The 14,388-nt window shown below is 39.3% G+C and overlaps 1 protein-coding gene across 2 annotated transcripts; it reads right to left on the reverse strand.

The window, feature by feature from the left end:
• Positions 1-2,254: 2,254 nt before the first annotated feature.
• LOC118229278 (DCN1-like protein 1) lies at positions 2,255-10,714 on the reverse strand. 2 transcript variants are annotated; one of them, XM_035421123.1, is made up of 7 exons: positions 10,433-10,714; positions 8,678-8,891; positions 7,368-7,536; positions 7,050-7,180; positions 6,840-6,922; positions 6,157-6,253; positions 2,255-5,072 (listed from the first exon to the last, which is right to left on the reverse strand). In XM_035421123.1, the coding sequence occupies exons 1-7, from the start codon at positions 10,433-10,435 to the stop codon at positions 4,996-4,998; spliced, it is 774 nt and encodes a 257-aa protein (XP_035277014.1). In that variant the 5' UTR covers positions 10,436-10,714; the 3' UTR covers positions 2,255-4,995. The 2 variants fall into 2 exon arrangements, with proteins under 2 accessions (XP_035277014.1, XP_035277015.1); XM_035421124.1 differs by lacking the exon at positions 10,433-10,714 and adding an exon at positions 10,164-10,392.
• Between the last annotated feature and the right edge of the window lie 3,674 nt (positions 10,715-14,388).

Raw genomic sequence — 14,388 nt, forward strand, 5'->3', positions numbered from 1 at the left:
GTTTCAAGTGGGAAGGTCTTCAAACTGTGTAGTCAGTTTAGACAATCTTACAGACCATGTAAGCAGATACAAACTGAAATAGACAGTTGAATTCACTTCTCCATATCTGCAAGATCTTACAACAGTTACCTGAAAGGTAATTGCAATGTGTGTGACCACCTGCTGTGGTCAATAATGGAGTTAGGACTTTATCCTGAGAGTTCTAACGCACCAAATCATATATATCTTATTGTAATTACCATTGCCACCTTTAAAATATTCAGAATGGAATGGATTAAGTAATAAATGTAGGTGGGGTTCAGTTTTGAATAGGTCATATCCCCCTGGTGGTTGAAACTGGTATTGATATTTTTCCTGGTGCCTTACCACTAATAGTGGCTTATTTGTAATTATTAAATCTAAATTTGTGTGAAATACATTTTATGTAGGTGTGTTCCTTTTTTTTTTTTAAACAGACTTTAATAAAGCCATATATTTAATTCGTATTTTTTATAGCTGTAGATTATTATATTTCACAACTGGGACCAACTGCCTTTAATGCTGATATATTTTTAAGATGCAAGAATATGTCTTAGGTGACAGATTAAAAGTCTTTTTTTTTTTTTTTTTTTTTTACAAGTTTCTGACAGAAGATTAGGGTGCATCAGATCATATCACCCATAGCTGTATGACACACAGATTAACTATCCAGAACTAATGAAATCAGGGCTGCCCAATTATGTTATTGGAGATCTACTGTTTTGTAGGTTTTCATTTTAAGCCTGATCTGGCACACCCGTTTCTACTAATTAGCAGCTCACTGAGAGCTCTAACTGTTGAACGAAGTGTGCTTTATTAGGGCTGGAGGAAAAACCTACAGGACGGTAGACCTCCAGGAACAGGGTTGGGCAGTCCTGAATTGAGTCTTCTTTACCCACAGGCCTGAATTCAAACCCATTGCTTTTCACTTTCTCCTCTTATTTCAATAGGCTCATTTCTCATCTCATTTCAGCACGTAATCAACTTCTATTTTTTGTTACGAGACTTTTTGGGTTTGGAGGCTGTTGGAAAGAATAAACCATGTTGCAAGAAATGAAAAAAAGTTGAACTTGAAAACTCAAAGGAGAAACCGTCTTGTGCTATTAGCGATGTCCATTCACCTCCAGTCTTTTTATATGTACCATCCTCCTGTATATTGAAGTGTTTAAATCACCTCAGGCGTATTCTACCTGTAAGGCTGGATCATCCTGGTGCCCTTTCCCTGTCAAGGCCATTCATTGCTGGTGTGTGCGTGCATGCGTCTGTTCTGTTAGGCACTCGCACAAACCTGCTTGTGTCGTTTCTCAGCAGTTGTTTTGGGGTTGAAACCCCTTCGGCCAGAGTTGCCGAGGAATGCGAGGTCATGATACCCTTTTCCGGAACCTGCCAGGGCAGAGGTATTCCTCACCTTTGTTACAGCTGAATGCTAGCTTGCATGCGCCAGTGTTTTCATATCAAGGCCGGTCTGAGGGAGAATCAGTGAACCGATGCACCTCTGTTTATTGGGTAGGGTCCAGATCACTGTAATGAGGCTCGTGGCATTTCGTAACACGACTGTTTTCAACTTTGCAACTAGGATTTTTGGCTTTTAACTTGAAAACCACTGCCAGCCAAACCCAATGCTGCCAGATACCGAAGACCTTTGGTCCCACAGTTACAGGAGCTGTAAACCCTCTAGTTTCTGGGATACGTGGTAGTTTAATGTAAAATACCTCTTACCTTTAAGTGTGGAGGCACTTAAAGATGCTGCTCAATCAGTAACATGATTCCAGTCACACACGTGTGTGCTTTCTGTACCAAACTTTTTGATGCCTTTGTGGTTTGATTTTTTTCACATGAATATAGCATATAAATCAGATGTATTCGTATTATGAATTGGTAGAAAATACATGCTAAAGAATGTCGAGATTAATTGTTAATTGCTTAAGTGTATTGCTTAACTGCCAGATAAATTAGCAATAAAAACCAGCAGGACCCGTTTTTGAATTCATCAACTTTTTCATTTTTATTGTAATCTTGTTGGTTTTCCTGTTCACATTTCAGAACAGCTGTATTTATGGAATGGACTTGAATAAAATGTTACTTTATGGAAGCATCACAATTGAATATCTAGCACTCGTGTGCATTTGTAGACTGCTATAGTTTGTTTTTATTTGATAAAAAAATGTATTTTGTTTAATTGCACCCATTCAGTATGAGGCTGAAACTGCAAAAGATCAAGTCGAATAGCACTCAGTAAAATCAAAGTTTTATTCACAACATTTTACCAGGCCAATGACTGCAGACTGTCAACATATTAGTCATCAGCTACATTTTAATTTGCATGAATGTATGCAACTTCAGAAAGTTGCGTGACTTTTGGAAATGAGCATTGGTTTAGTGTAATCATTAGTCGTCAAACTAATGTTAAACAACTTCATAAACATACTAAGGAGGACTAGTGTTACTAAATATAATAACTGGTCCAAGCACATATTATGGCAAATTTGAATGTCATTTCTGCACACCTCTATCATAAACATACAAACTATGTCTTATAGAGATAAAACATTAATCCTGAAGAATATCCTGGAAAAGCCTCATTTCAAAGTGGAACACTTCCTTGAAGATTTACCATTCCTGTGTTGCTTGCCAGAAAACCTTAACTGAAAATGTGCTCTTAATAGGATTTGGTTAGGCTTTCACACAAAAGTCCCAAGATCATTCAGGTTTGCTCATCAGTTCAGCTTTCACCTCAGTAGAAAACTGGGACTCAAGTGTGCATTCTGTGAATGCTGTGTTCAAGTTCACTAAACAGACTTAATATATAAGCCGATTCACGGATGTGCATCACCATGTTCAACAGATTGCAAAACTTGTATTGTCTAGTTTGTGACATGAAAGGGTGCATCAGCAAACCTCAAAATCTCACAGATGTCATTTTGAATTCACTGACACACTATAATATGTAAATGCAGAAAATGGAAGGAATGCCTCAACATCAAATAGGTCCCTATTGCTAGCTTTGTTTTCAAATCAGAGCATGGGTTCATTCTGGTCATGTAGGGTTTTGAGATCATTTAGTAAAGAACTGCTTGAATTCTAGTATAAAACTTGGCACTCAATGGCAGCACCATAGATTCCAATACAGAGGTAAACACTAGAGTGACTACTATGTAGCTTGGTAGTTTTGTGCCACAAAATGGAGAGCTCTATACTGTATGCTGTTTTTGGATTTGCTAAAATCTGAATGATCCCAGCAATCATTGCTTAGCAAAACTGAGAGGAAGCACCAAACTGGCTCATTCTACAATGAAATGCTAAATGTTATCCTGAATGCCTGAATTTGCTTTTACCAAATTACTTTTATTGTAAATAAAATAAAAAATAAAGATTTTTTTACAAGTGATTAGGGAAAAGTTGCATTCCCTTTCCAATGGACATTGTCCGCTACTAAGGTTTGACTGCAATCATATATACACATTAACAACACACAAATTATTTGACAGTTTTATTTGTCTTTCTTAAAACTTGAAAAACAATTTAAAAAAAGATAACTGAAGTGATTTGCCTTCCTGTCATACACAAAGATCTCAGGTATTTCATTTAAGCACCCAGGCCTTCGAGCTTCAACCGAGCCTACTCTGCTTATACTGAAGAGAATGTCCATCGTATCCAAGAGTGATCTTCACAATACTATATCGATTCAGCAGGTGGAATTGTCAATTCACTGTGCAACAAACTGCAGTTTAATAGCATTTAGCAGCGGGTGCTGTATCAAAACAGTATTTACCTATTGTTGTTTGCAAAAATTAATATTCTAAAAGGTACAAATTCATAATTCTCTTTTGTACATATCAAGTAATGTTAAAACACATGATTCTAGGTTTAGTTACATAAAGGCTTTGACAGAAACTCTTAGGCCTGATTATACCCAACCACAATGCTCTCTGTACTTGACTGAGTAACAAATTTTACAATGGATTTTTTTTTTTTTAATCACTTAATACATTATGGATGCTGCAGCTTCTTAAGTTAACACTCATGAAATTTGCTCAAATTCATTGCTCAAAGTTAAGCACAGAGTACACTGTGGTTATACTGAACCTGGGCCTAAGATTCACACAAGCACACAAAAATAACTACAGTAGGGTGACGATACACTGCCATTTCAGATACGCCAAATTAAAGCATTACCTACACAAACAATGGATTTACTCCGATGATGTTTGCTCAAAATAAAAATGGTACAATCAATGTTCTATCACTTAAATATTTTATATATTTTCTTAAAAAAAAAAAAACATGGGGGGAAAAAAAAAACCCAACTCCAGAATGCACTTAGAGTACTGAAAGGAAATTACCGTACGCGACATTCATTAACGGGACCTTGTTTTCGAAACACGCGGTTGTGCTTAAGGAAATGACGGGACGGGCGACTCCAGCCCAGGAGGGGGGGCCCAGAGTCCAGCAGGTTACACACTTGCCTCCATTTTAGAATCAGTCACACCCTGAACAAGTGGCACGTAAAGTCCCTATCCAAATGACGAGGGGATTCAAAAAAAAAAAAAACGAACAAAAAAAAATAAAATAACGCGACTCCCCGCAGCCCTGGGGGACTCGAGAACCCAAAATCCGGTGTGAGTAACAGAAGCTGCGGACGTCGGCAAACAAACGCCGAAACGAACGTCGAACAAACACCAAAGGAACGTTGGTATAAAGAACAATAGGTATGGTGGTCCACGAGTGTCTTCAGCTGGCTGGGTGATATTAAAAAAAAATGGCCCATTCTACAGACTGAAGCCCAGAACACCGTTGGATGACCGAGGAGATATGCCTTTAAAAATGTCTCTTTTTTTTTTCTTCCTTTTCAGGCTCGCTCGTGGGGCTGAAAAGGCAGGACTTATTTCCCCGTAGTCCGGTCCTGTTCTCCTTACTGCCGTCTAGATGGATCTATGTACAGAGTATGTACACGCCTCCCGAGGGCTTTCGCAGGGGCTAGACCGTCGTGCTTTTTGTCCCGACTTGAGGTCGCGCGAACTCCACAAAGTCGTCAATGAGAACCGGCCACGCCCCTACGGTCGAAAGAAAACGGGTTAGACGTCAACCAGACCTGGGTCAAATACATATTTACAATACTTCCATTCTTTAGATCAGTGGTCTCCAAACCTGGTCCTGGAGAGCTACAGGGTCTGCTGGTTTTTGTTTTCACCTTAAAATCAGCACCCAATTGAGACCCAAGACACCAGGTGAGTTGAGTTAACTGTGTAATCAACTGCTCTAATTTATTCATGAAGTGCACAGTCACTATGAAAACCAGGAGACCCTGTAGCTCTCCAGGACCAGGGTTGGAGACCACTGCTTTAGATGCTGGTAAAAAAAAAAAAAATCAGAACCCTGCATGTACAATAATTTAACATTTAAAAAAAAAAGGTTTTGATTATTGAAAAGAGATCTTAAATTGTAAGTCATCTGCAGCTATATTTTACAGGTGTCTAAAAGGTTAAAGTGTTTCAAATAATTACTTGATATACATCTGATGGCAACACAGAACTGGCTTTCCAGCCCCAAGAGCAGAAGACACTGCCGTTTTAATTGAACGTTCATGATCGGTTTCAGCTTCAGAATTGTGTTCAGATGCTTTTCACAGAGGTACTCTAAAAATGAACCAGATCATGTGTACCATCTCAGTAGACGTACGTTTTCAGCTGTTTATATGTTACACAATTCTTTGTGCTGTGGGGTACAAATATATACTTGCTATGTATAGCTATACATTCTTAGGGCTTCATAGCTTAACATCCAGAACATAGTGGCTCAAAGATTTCAGGCACACAGGTTCATGGCATTTTTTGACCTGACTCACAGCAAATACTCTGCTACAGTGTAAACCTGCCCCACCTTAGGACATGAACCTGCAACCTTCCAATCCTGAGTCAACAACCATTATTATGGCTTCTGACAGCCAATGCTTGAGTATTACGTCTGCACAGCATCTGGCCGGTTTCAGTTAATCAGGTCAGAACCACCACTCTAACACATCAAACTTGCCACTGGAACATATAAACACACACATATGCTCCTACGATAAGAGCCTGTGCACGTGTCCCCATAGCGTGGGAGACCAAAGGGAATGTGAATGTGCGCAGCCTTACGAACCTTCTTCATCATAATTGGACATGTCATCGGTTATCATTGTGCTAAAGTCTAACAGGAGGTTCCATGTGTCTTTTGGTATTGATCTTTTATGGTGTTCCTGGGAGAGGGAAAAGAAGGTGGATTTAGTGGTAGATTTCATGTATACCTTTGCTTAAAGCACAAAAGAAAGCTAAGTGGTTCTATGTCTACAATTCCTAAAATATATAAGCATTTGTCTCATGTATCAAACAATACTTACACACAATGATATGACATGGGGTGTACAGTATTTTTTGAGTAGGAAGAATGACAGAAATCCCCAAACCTGTCCCAAGAGAGCCAGGTTGCCTGTAGTTTCAATTAGTAAGCATTTAACTGAACAATTAAAGCACTTGATTACATAATGAGGTTACCCGACCTGCTTTCTTGGGTCTAAACTCAATGGTGAGTTTAAGTCAAAAATAAAAACAACCATACCCTGTGGGATCTTCAGAACACTTAAACTATATTTACCACCCACGTGACACAAAAAACTGCATGCTATTTTCTAAACTATGGGTAGCAAGAGATATGACAGGGCCTTAGATGATTCTTTAACCAGGGACTCTCAGTAGAAAAACTAGACCAATTTAACATACAAAAAAACCTTTGAAAAATCTAAATGATTTTTTAAGAATCAACAAGAGCATGTGTGATGAACTTACCAACAAAAATTTGTTCCACAGGTCAAGGAATTTGAATCTTCCTGCAAGTACTAAATTCCAATATGCAATAGCCATTTCTAAATCTGCAAAATATATGAACTTAATGAAAAACGAACCATGAAACAATATTCAGAACATTTTTCCAGTGTGCAGACCTTTTAGATAAACAATGCAATGGAAAGACCAATGTCAAGGGCAAAAAATACATACCTAAACCTTTCTGTCCAGGATTCTTTGCAAAGTTAAATGTAAACTGATAAAAGTCCTTAAATTTCCCTTGGTCTTTTAACTCTTGCTCCATTTTTGGCAGCTGTGCTTTTAGTTTTTCTATGCTGTCACACCTTAGGAAGAAAATAGGTCACATAAGTGCTTACTTGGTGAATAAGGGTCTACAAATTGACACAAACTGTAGCAAGAGGGTATACCAAAAAGTGAAGTTCAATAGGTATGGAACTGAATATGGCTTTCAGAGAAGAAAACAGAGAGTCTGTGCATCTCTCTCTCCATCGTCCCCGGCAACAGACTTACCCTTGCTCGGCCATTCCGTCCATGAATTCCTGCTTGGAGAACTCGCACTGTGTTGCTGCTCGGAACTTCCAGGCAATGAGCAGCACACTTATACTGGCAGGGTCTAGGCCTAAGTCATCACAAAACTGCTGGATCCCATCAATCCCTATCTTGTTATCATCTTGGGGATCTGGTTGACCAATGACAAAGAATGTTTTGGCAGTTATTCTTTGTAATGTATTGTACAATTCAAAAGCAGTTTTCATTTGCAAAACACCAACAGAATTTTTTCACAGAACCATTCTGCACTCCATGAGAAAAACATGATCAATCGCACAAAAGTTCTATTACATTAGTTATATCTTTAACATTTTCATTCTGCAGTCAAAAATCATTTATACCGCATTTCTTAAAAACTATAGTTTTTAAGTAACTAAACTATCAAAGAAACATGTTATCCCAAGTACACATTCACATTTTTAAAGTCAAAGTGATTTATAACAATATTATAAATATTAATTAATGACATTATGATAGGGCAATAGCTTCTTTTATTTTTAAACACCATTAAACAGCACTTTTTGAATATGTGGATACACTCTTCCTCTATGCCTTATATTGAGGCATTATCTGTATGTAAATCTGATCTGCAGATTCTGTTGTTTAAAAATCTTATGAAAATGCCATGGTTATTGATTTAGCTCATAACCTTTATTGCACGTTGCTTTCAAAGCTGAGAAATGTGCATAAAGAATTAAGCGTGCTCTGTTCAATGATTGAACTCCTTTAACAACACTGAACTTTGTCTTGCTGAAAGTCTCTAACATGACTTGAAGTGAAAGCTATTGCTGGAAATGCAAATTATCAAAGGTGAATTAGCTGCCAATGAGTATGAATTATTCAGGTAATTGGCAAAATTGTAAATCAATTTTTTTTTTTTTAAACAAGGCTGAGACCAATGAACAGTCTAAAGGTAAATTTTCAACATCACAAATTGCCACTGATTAGATTACATTGTCATTTACTGTTTTGGCTCGTATTTTGATGTGCACTGTCACTTGTGACCACACCTCACTTCTGTGCAATGATGTAACACTTGTGAGCCTATTCCTCAAAAAAAAACAAAAAAACAATTGTCTGTATTACATAGGACTGATCCTATATATACGTTTGACAAGCACATCTCATCTTTGATCATCCATAATTTGACACGCTCAGCTGCAATGGATGAATGCGTAATGAAAATAAACACGGTCCATTCACAGAGTACCACACAGACATGTCACGTAGGAAAGAACACACTACTTTCCTCCAACTAATTGACTACTTGCCTCTATATCTGTTGTACAGCTGTTCTAACTTTTTTCTGTCCAGCACTCCCTTTAAACTTTGTAAGTACAAATCGGGATTTTGGAAAAAATTGTCTGTTGCGACGTCTAATTTCCAGTCATTTTGCGACAAACAGCTCAGTGCAGTCTTTTCACTAGATTGTGTGAAGATCATGAACTGACGCACTTTATCCTTCTGCGAGGACTTCAGCTTGTTCTGCGGAAGACATACAACTGGATGTTAGTCCACAGCATTTACCACACAGTTCATTCGGTTTCTAGTTACCTACTTTTTTAAAAAACAGAAAGGTTACAGGTGATTATTCCATTGAAATATAAATTCACTGTAGCTAGATAAATGTAAAGTTCACGCCATTCACACGCACAAACCGGACCCAGCAGTCCAATGCAGATCAGCAGTCGCATGAGCTGCATAACATCTAGCCGTATTAATGAAGCAAGGCAAGATAACGGTCAAAATATTATTCTAACGTGATGTTTACATGGCGTGTGTTAAACAACATCGTTTGAGTTATCCAAAAGGTATTATATATATATATATATATATATATATATATATATATATATATATATGCAGCTAGTAACTGTTGTAACCTAGCTCAAAATCAACTAGTCTACTTAAAATCCACTCCGTTTAACATTGGACTACGCTTCCTCGTATAGACGCCAACTCCAAGCTCACTGTACACTATATCAAATGGTGTAAAGTAACGTACCTATGCTTGTCATAGTGAAAACATGTCACTGTAGTTGGCGTTAACTGACATTATAATATAAACTGGCTATCTAGCGAACAGGTTCTATTTAAAAAAGTGACGCTTCAGTCGCTCAGTAACAAGTTATCGAAGCAGCTAGTCTAGCTAGACTACTCTAACGTAATCAACTAGACTAGCTAGTTCATACCCCGACAACTGTGCAGCTGGCTAGCTAGCTACTGTTTATCGCTAGCTAAACAGGCAACAAGCGAGGGAGACATTTTTGCTAGCTAGTACCTAGCAATTTTATTATTTCTCAAGACCAAAAGCTAACAAATTTGCAGCTTAATAACGGTTAACTACGGATAGCGTAAAGTTACGTCGATATAGCTAGGTCTATGGAATAGTTCATTATCCATACTTGATTAAGGCGAAACCGAACGGCATTAGCTAGCTAGACAAGTTAGCCTCCACCGCTGTACCAAAATGCTACCTGGCTAGCTAGCGAATGTTGCCTAGTAGCTAATTGGTCGACCCAAATTTATCATCAACTACTCATCGAGTGGGTGCTGTCAACAGTAAAATGTTAACGGAACATTGCGTTAAATAAGACAGCAACACAGAGCTAGCTCTATTTTATCCGCAGGTTTAACAAACGGTAGCTAACGTCACATGTTATCCCTGAACCCAGCTAGTGTTTGCAGTTTAAGCCCAACTAGCTAGGCCCAGCAGCACCGATCATCGATTACGCAATGACGGCGGGGGCCTCTCACTTTCTTCCGACCGGCGGCACAGATGTCCTGGGTGCAACCGGCGCCTTCTGCTTTTCAGGTTTTACAAGCCAGCTCGCTAAGTGTTAGCTAGCCTGGCCAGCCTTCAATGAATTGTAACCAGCAGATGGAATTTCAACCCTCGAAAATTTACAAATCGATAAAACGAAACGAAATATAACGTTTGTTTATACACGTCGTGGCTGGAAAATATAATCAGAATGAGGAGAACCAACCACAGGAAACAAAAATAGAAGGGTTTTTCCACTTACCATGTTTGTAATTAACAGACTCCCTCTTCCCCCTCACTCCTCCACTCTTCCTGCTCATGCGCAGCCAGACAAGGTAGCTGCACTCCTATCGAACACAGCAATTTGCGATTGTGGTCTCATAACAAGCATTCTTTCCTGCCAACGAACAACTCCACGACTAGAAATTTGACAACTTTTTCAAAGTAGTCGACACTAATTAATGCACTTTTGCGCATGTATAGAAGCAAACAGTTAGAGACGACACTCATTTTCGGTTGTGAGGAAGCACTGGAAGCTTATTTTGTCGTATCTAACGTAAAGACGTATTAAGATCTGATGCAATATTTCTGAGTAGGCTATACAGCAACATGAGAGGGCTGGGTTTTGAAGGGAATGCTCCCAAGCACCATGACATAAGTACAATTTCCTCTTAAATCACCTTGCCACTGTTGCTGAATTGTCCAGTCTAGTTTGAAACTTTACCAATGCCTTCTGCTTTTTTCAGGACTGTCCAACTCATTATTTACGCTAAATGTGAAAACAACGAGGCTTTCCCCCCGTGTGGTTTAGGTGCATGCATACACCTCTTCCAGAAGTCGGTCACCTTGATCTTGACCATTTGGCCAAGGGGGAGGCCTATTTGAAAGATCAGAAGTTAATTTTAATTAAACATAAAATTAATGAAATCTTGTGGTAACCAAGCAAGCTATTTACTTTTAGATTATGCACAGACACTTATCCAGATCAGATATTTACATATAGACAATTTATGCAGCTGAAATAAAAAACTGCATCCAAACCCAGTTCCCTAACCATTATACTACACGGACACTCTATATTTTTCTGGTTATTATGCTGGGGCAGCCCCAAATGGCACTTCTTCCATCCATTATCTATACCTGCTTATCCTAGTCAGGGTCACAGGGGAGCTGGAGCCTTTCCCAGAATGCATTGGGCTAGAGGCAGGAATACACCCTGGACAGGTCACCAATCTATCACAGGGCACACACACACCATTCACACACACATTCATACCTATGAGCAATTTAGAGTCTCCGAATTAGCCTACTTGCATATCTTTGGACTGTGGGAGCAAGCCAGAATGAACCCACACGGACAGAACATGCAAACTCTGAAGTGGCCCAGACGAGGATTCAAACCCAGGACCTTCTTGCTGTGAGACAACAGTGCTACCCACTCCACCATTATTATTATTATTATCATCATCATCATCATCATTATTATTATTATTATTATTTGTAGTGGAGCAGCACCTCTTGTGTCTGTGGCAAACCAAATCTGGCCTAGAGCAGCAGGGAAGAGAATCTGAGCCTTTCATTCCAGACAGCATCTGCAGTGCAGGAGGACCACACAAACAGCGATGCACAGAGTGCTTCTGTTTGCCATGCCAGTAGTCAGGCAGATTATCAAAACGAAACAAAGCAAGAGTGTGCTGCTAGCCAAACTGCTCCATTACACTTGGGTAGATAGAGAAACCCAAAGCCCTGTGCTGGGCTCCACGGGGCTAGGACAGGGCATAATCCCTGGTGCAGTCTCAACCGCAGTCACTTTTATCTCTAGATGGTCTGGAAAGGGAAATTACAGCCTGTGAGATCAGTGTCCTCCATCCTGATTGGTTCTTGCAAGTTTTAGTCAGTTTTGTTATATGTAAGTGGTTCAGTTGACTCGAATGTGCTCCCACCAGCATAGGATTGTGATTCCTTAGAAGCAAACTACAATTAGTTTATTAGATGGTAAATGGTAAATGGACTCCATTTATATAGCGCTTTTATCCAAATCGTTTTACAATTGATGCCTCTCATTTACCAGAGCAGTTAGGGGTTAGGTGTCTTGCTCAGGGACACTTCAACATGCCCAGGGCGGGAATTGAACCAGCAACCCTCCGACTGCCAGACAACTGCTCTTACCTCCTGAGCTATGTCGCCTCATGAACCACGATGGCCAGTGGTAAATCCTTGCCTGTCATCCTCAAGTCAGGACCAGCTGTGACTGTACTTTTGGATCTTGGGATTCCTTTTGGCCTCTACACTTTGCTCTTGTCTCATCTGCCAACAAGACCTTTTCCCAAAACTCTGCAGGTTCTTAGGTAGTTCTTAGGAAAATGCAACCTGGCCATCCTGCTTTTGCAGCTAACTGGTGGTTTACATCTTGCAGTGTAGCCTCTGTAGTTCTGTTTGTGCCCTCATCTGTTGAAAGTAGTCATTGACACATCCACCTCTACCTCCTGAAGAATGTTTCTGATCTGTCGGACAGGTGTTTGGGGTTTTTCTCTTCATAATGGTGAGAATACTTTGGTCATCAACTGAAGAGGTTTTCCTAAGCCTACCAGGACCTTTGCGCTTTCTGAGCTGTCTTTGTCCCAAACATTATGGAGCTCACTGTATATCTCCACATGAAATTCAATATCCCTTGTACTTAAGGCCCAGATTTTGATCATGGTTTAATTAGCAAGCAACTGCTGTATCAGAGCAGTTTGTGGAGGTCTCCAATACTTTGTACAATGCACACAGTGGAGTGTGATCCTTGTCTCTAGGGAGGGGTAGGGTGTCTGGGCTCATGGTGGAGTGAAATGGGTCTTTTCTTGCTTCTGGATGACAAAAAGAAGAATAGAGAGGCACAAGACTGGAACCGGAATAAAGACTTTTGTAAAAAAAAAAAAAATGGATTGAAAGAGGTACAAAACCACAGCCTGCCAGAGCCGTTGAGTATGGTTGCCATGGAAACCTGACTTGAATTTACAGAGAGGCCGAATGCACTTTTGAGAAACCACCTGTGGAAAGAAGGGCTGTCTGTGGAGACCTTCAAATACAATATGCTGAGAATTTAATGATGTCTTTTTTTTTTTGTTGTTGTTGCTTATTTTTACAAATTGGTTATTTTTGCTAAGAAAAGAGATTGGAAAATCAACCAAATTATAATTTGGTATGTATGCAGAGTAAATAAGTTGTAGATAAATAAATGAGTGTTAACCGCCAATATTTGTACACAGATTCTACTATTGCTGTTTTACCTGAATGAGAGTTAATGGCATTAAAATGTTGATAATATGAAGCTATGAAGCTATGACATGTATGTATTGACTCTTGGGACTCACAGCGACAGATGTATTGGCCCCGCCAATATTTTAGACTGTGTGGGGCATCACTTTGTCGGTATGTCACCATAGAGACTCCTGATACCTGCTCTTTAAAACTGGGGGTTATATGTTTCTGTGCAAATTTCACATAGTTTCTAATTTAGCTTTGACCTGCTAGAGGCAGATGATCAATTGCAACAATTACAGACATGAATTGTTGCTATAGATCTCCTGCCTCTAGTAAGTCACCCTCAGCTATCCTTCCATCAACTGTCTGTGACTATCTCTGATATTACTGTTCATCTCCAGGAAGCTGAGATTGTCCTTGAGAACTTAACATCTCAAGCAATGCAATGCTCAGCTCTTAGATATAACTGGAAACATTTGCCATGGCAATTGCAGTAGAAGTAGTAAATGTTGCAATAGTCTGAATGTCCAGTCGGGGGAGACAAAGTCTACCAAGTTTGTGACTTTCACAACATGAAGCTCGTCTGGGAAAGTCAGTTGGTTACATTTTCATCTAGAGGAATGCTGAGTAATATGCCAGTTAGCTTACTTACATAACCACAGTAAGGCCTTCAAAGTTTATCCCTGAATGAATCCTTATTTGTAACCTGTGATTTCAGTCCGAACTGTAAAATTAAGGTATGCATATAGTGTAAGACTTACTTAGTTCCTGCTTTCCATGGAGTGCCAAATATTTTGCCAGTATTTTTATGCTAAACTTCATTGCACCGATGTCAATTTGGAGTGTTTTGAGTGTTGACTTCTTTTCACATTGCAGTCCATCAGCTGAGATGTGCAGATATTACATCAACAAGCAGAGTATTTATCCACCTGTATAAATGGATGCAAAGTAAATGCTATGTAAAAAAAAAGG

This window comes from Anguilla anguilla, chromosome 6 (genome assembly GCF_013347855.1).
Source record: "Anguilla anguilla isolate fAngAng1 chromosome 6, fAngAng1.pri, whole genome shotgun sequence".
Taxonomy (NCBI): Eukaryota; Metazoa; Chordata; class Actinopteri; order Anguilliformes; family Anguillidae; genus Anguilla; species Anguilla anguilla.

What these genes read in the sequence shown, in the direction of transcription:
- LOC118229278 (XM_035421123.1), bottom strand. An exon ending in GCTGTACAACAGATATAGAG is followed by an intron (nt 7,537 to 8,677) that starts GCAAGTAGTCAA and finishes TTGGTCAACCAG; the next exon opens with ATCCCCAAGATGATAACAAG. An exon ending in GTCCAATTATGATGAAGAAG is followed by an intron (nt 5,073 to 6,156) that starts GTTCGTAAGGCT and finishes TTTCGACCGTAG; the next exon opens with GGGCGTGGCCGGTTCTCATT.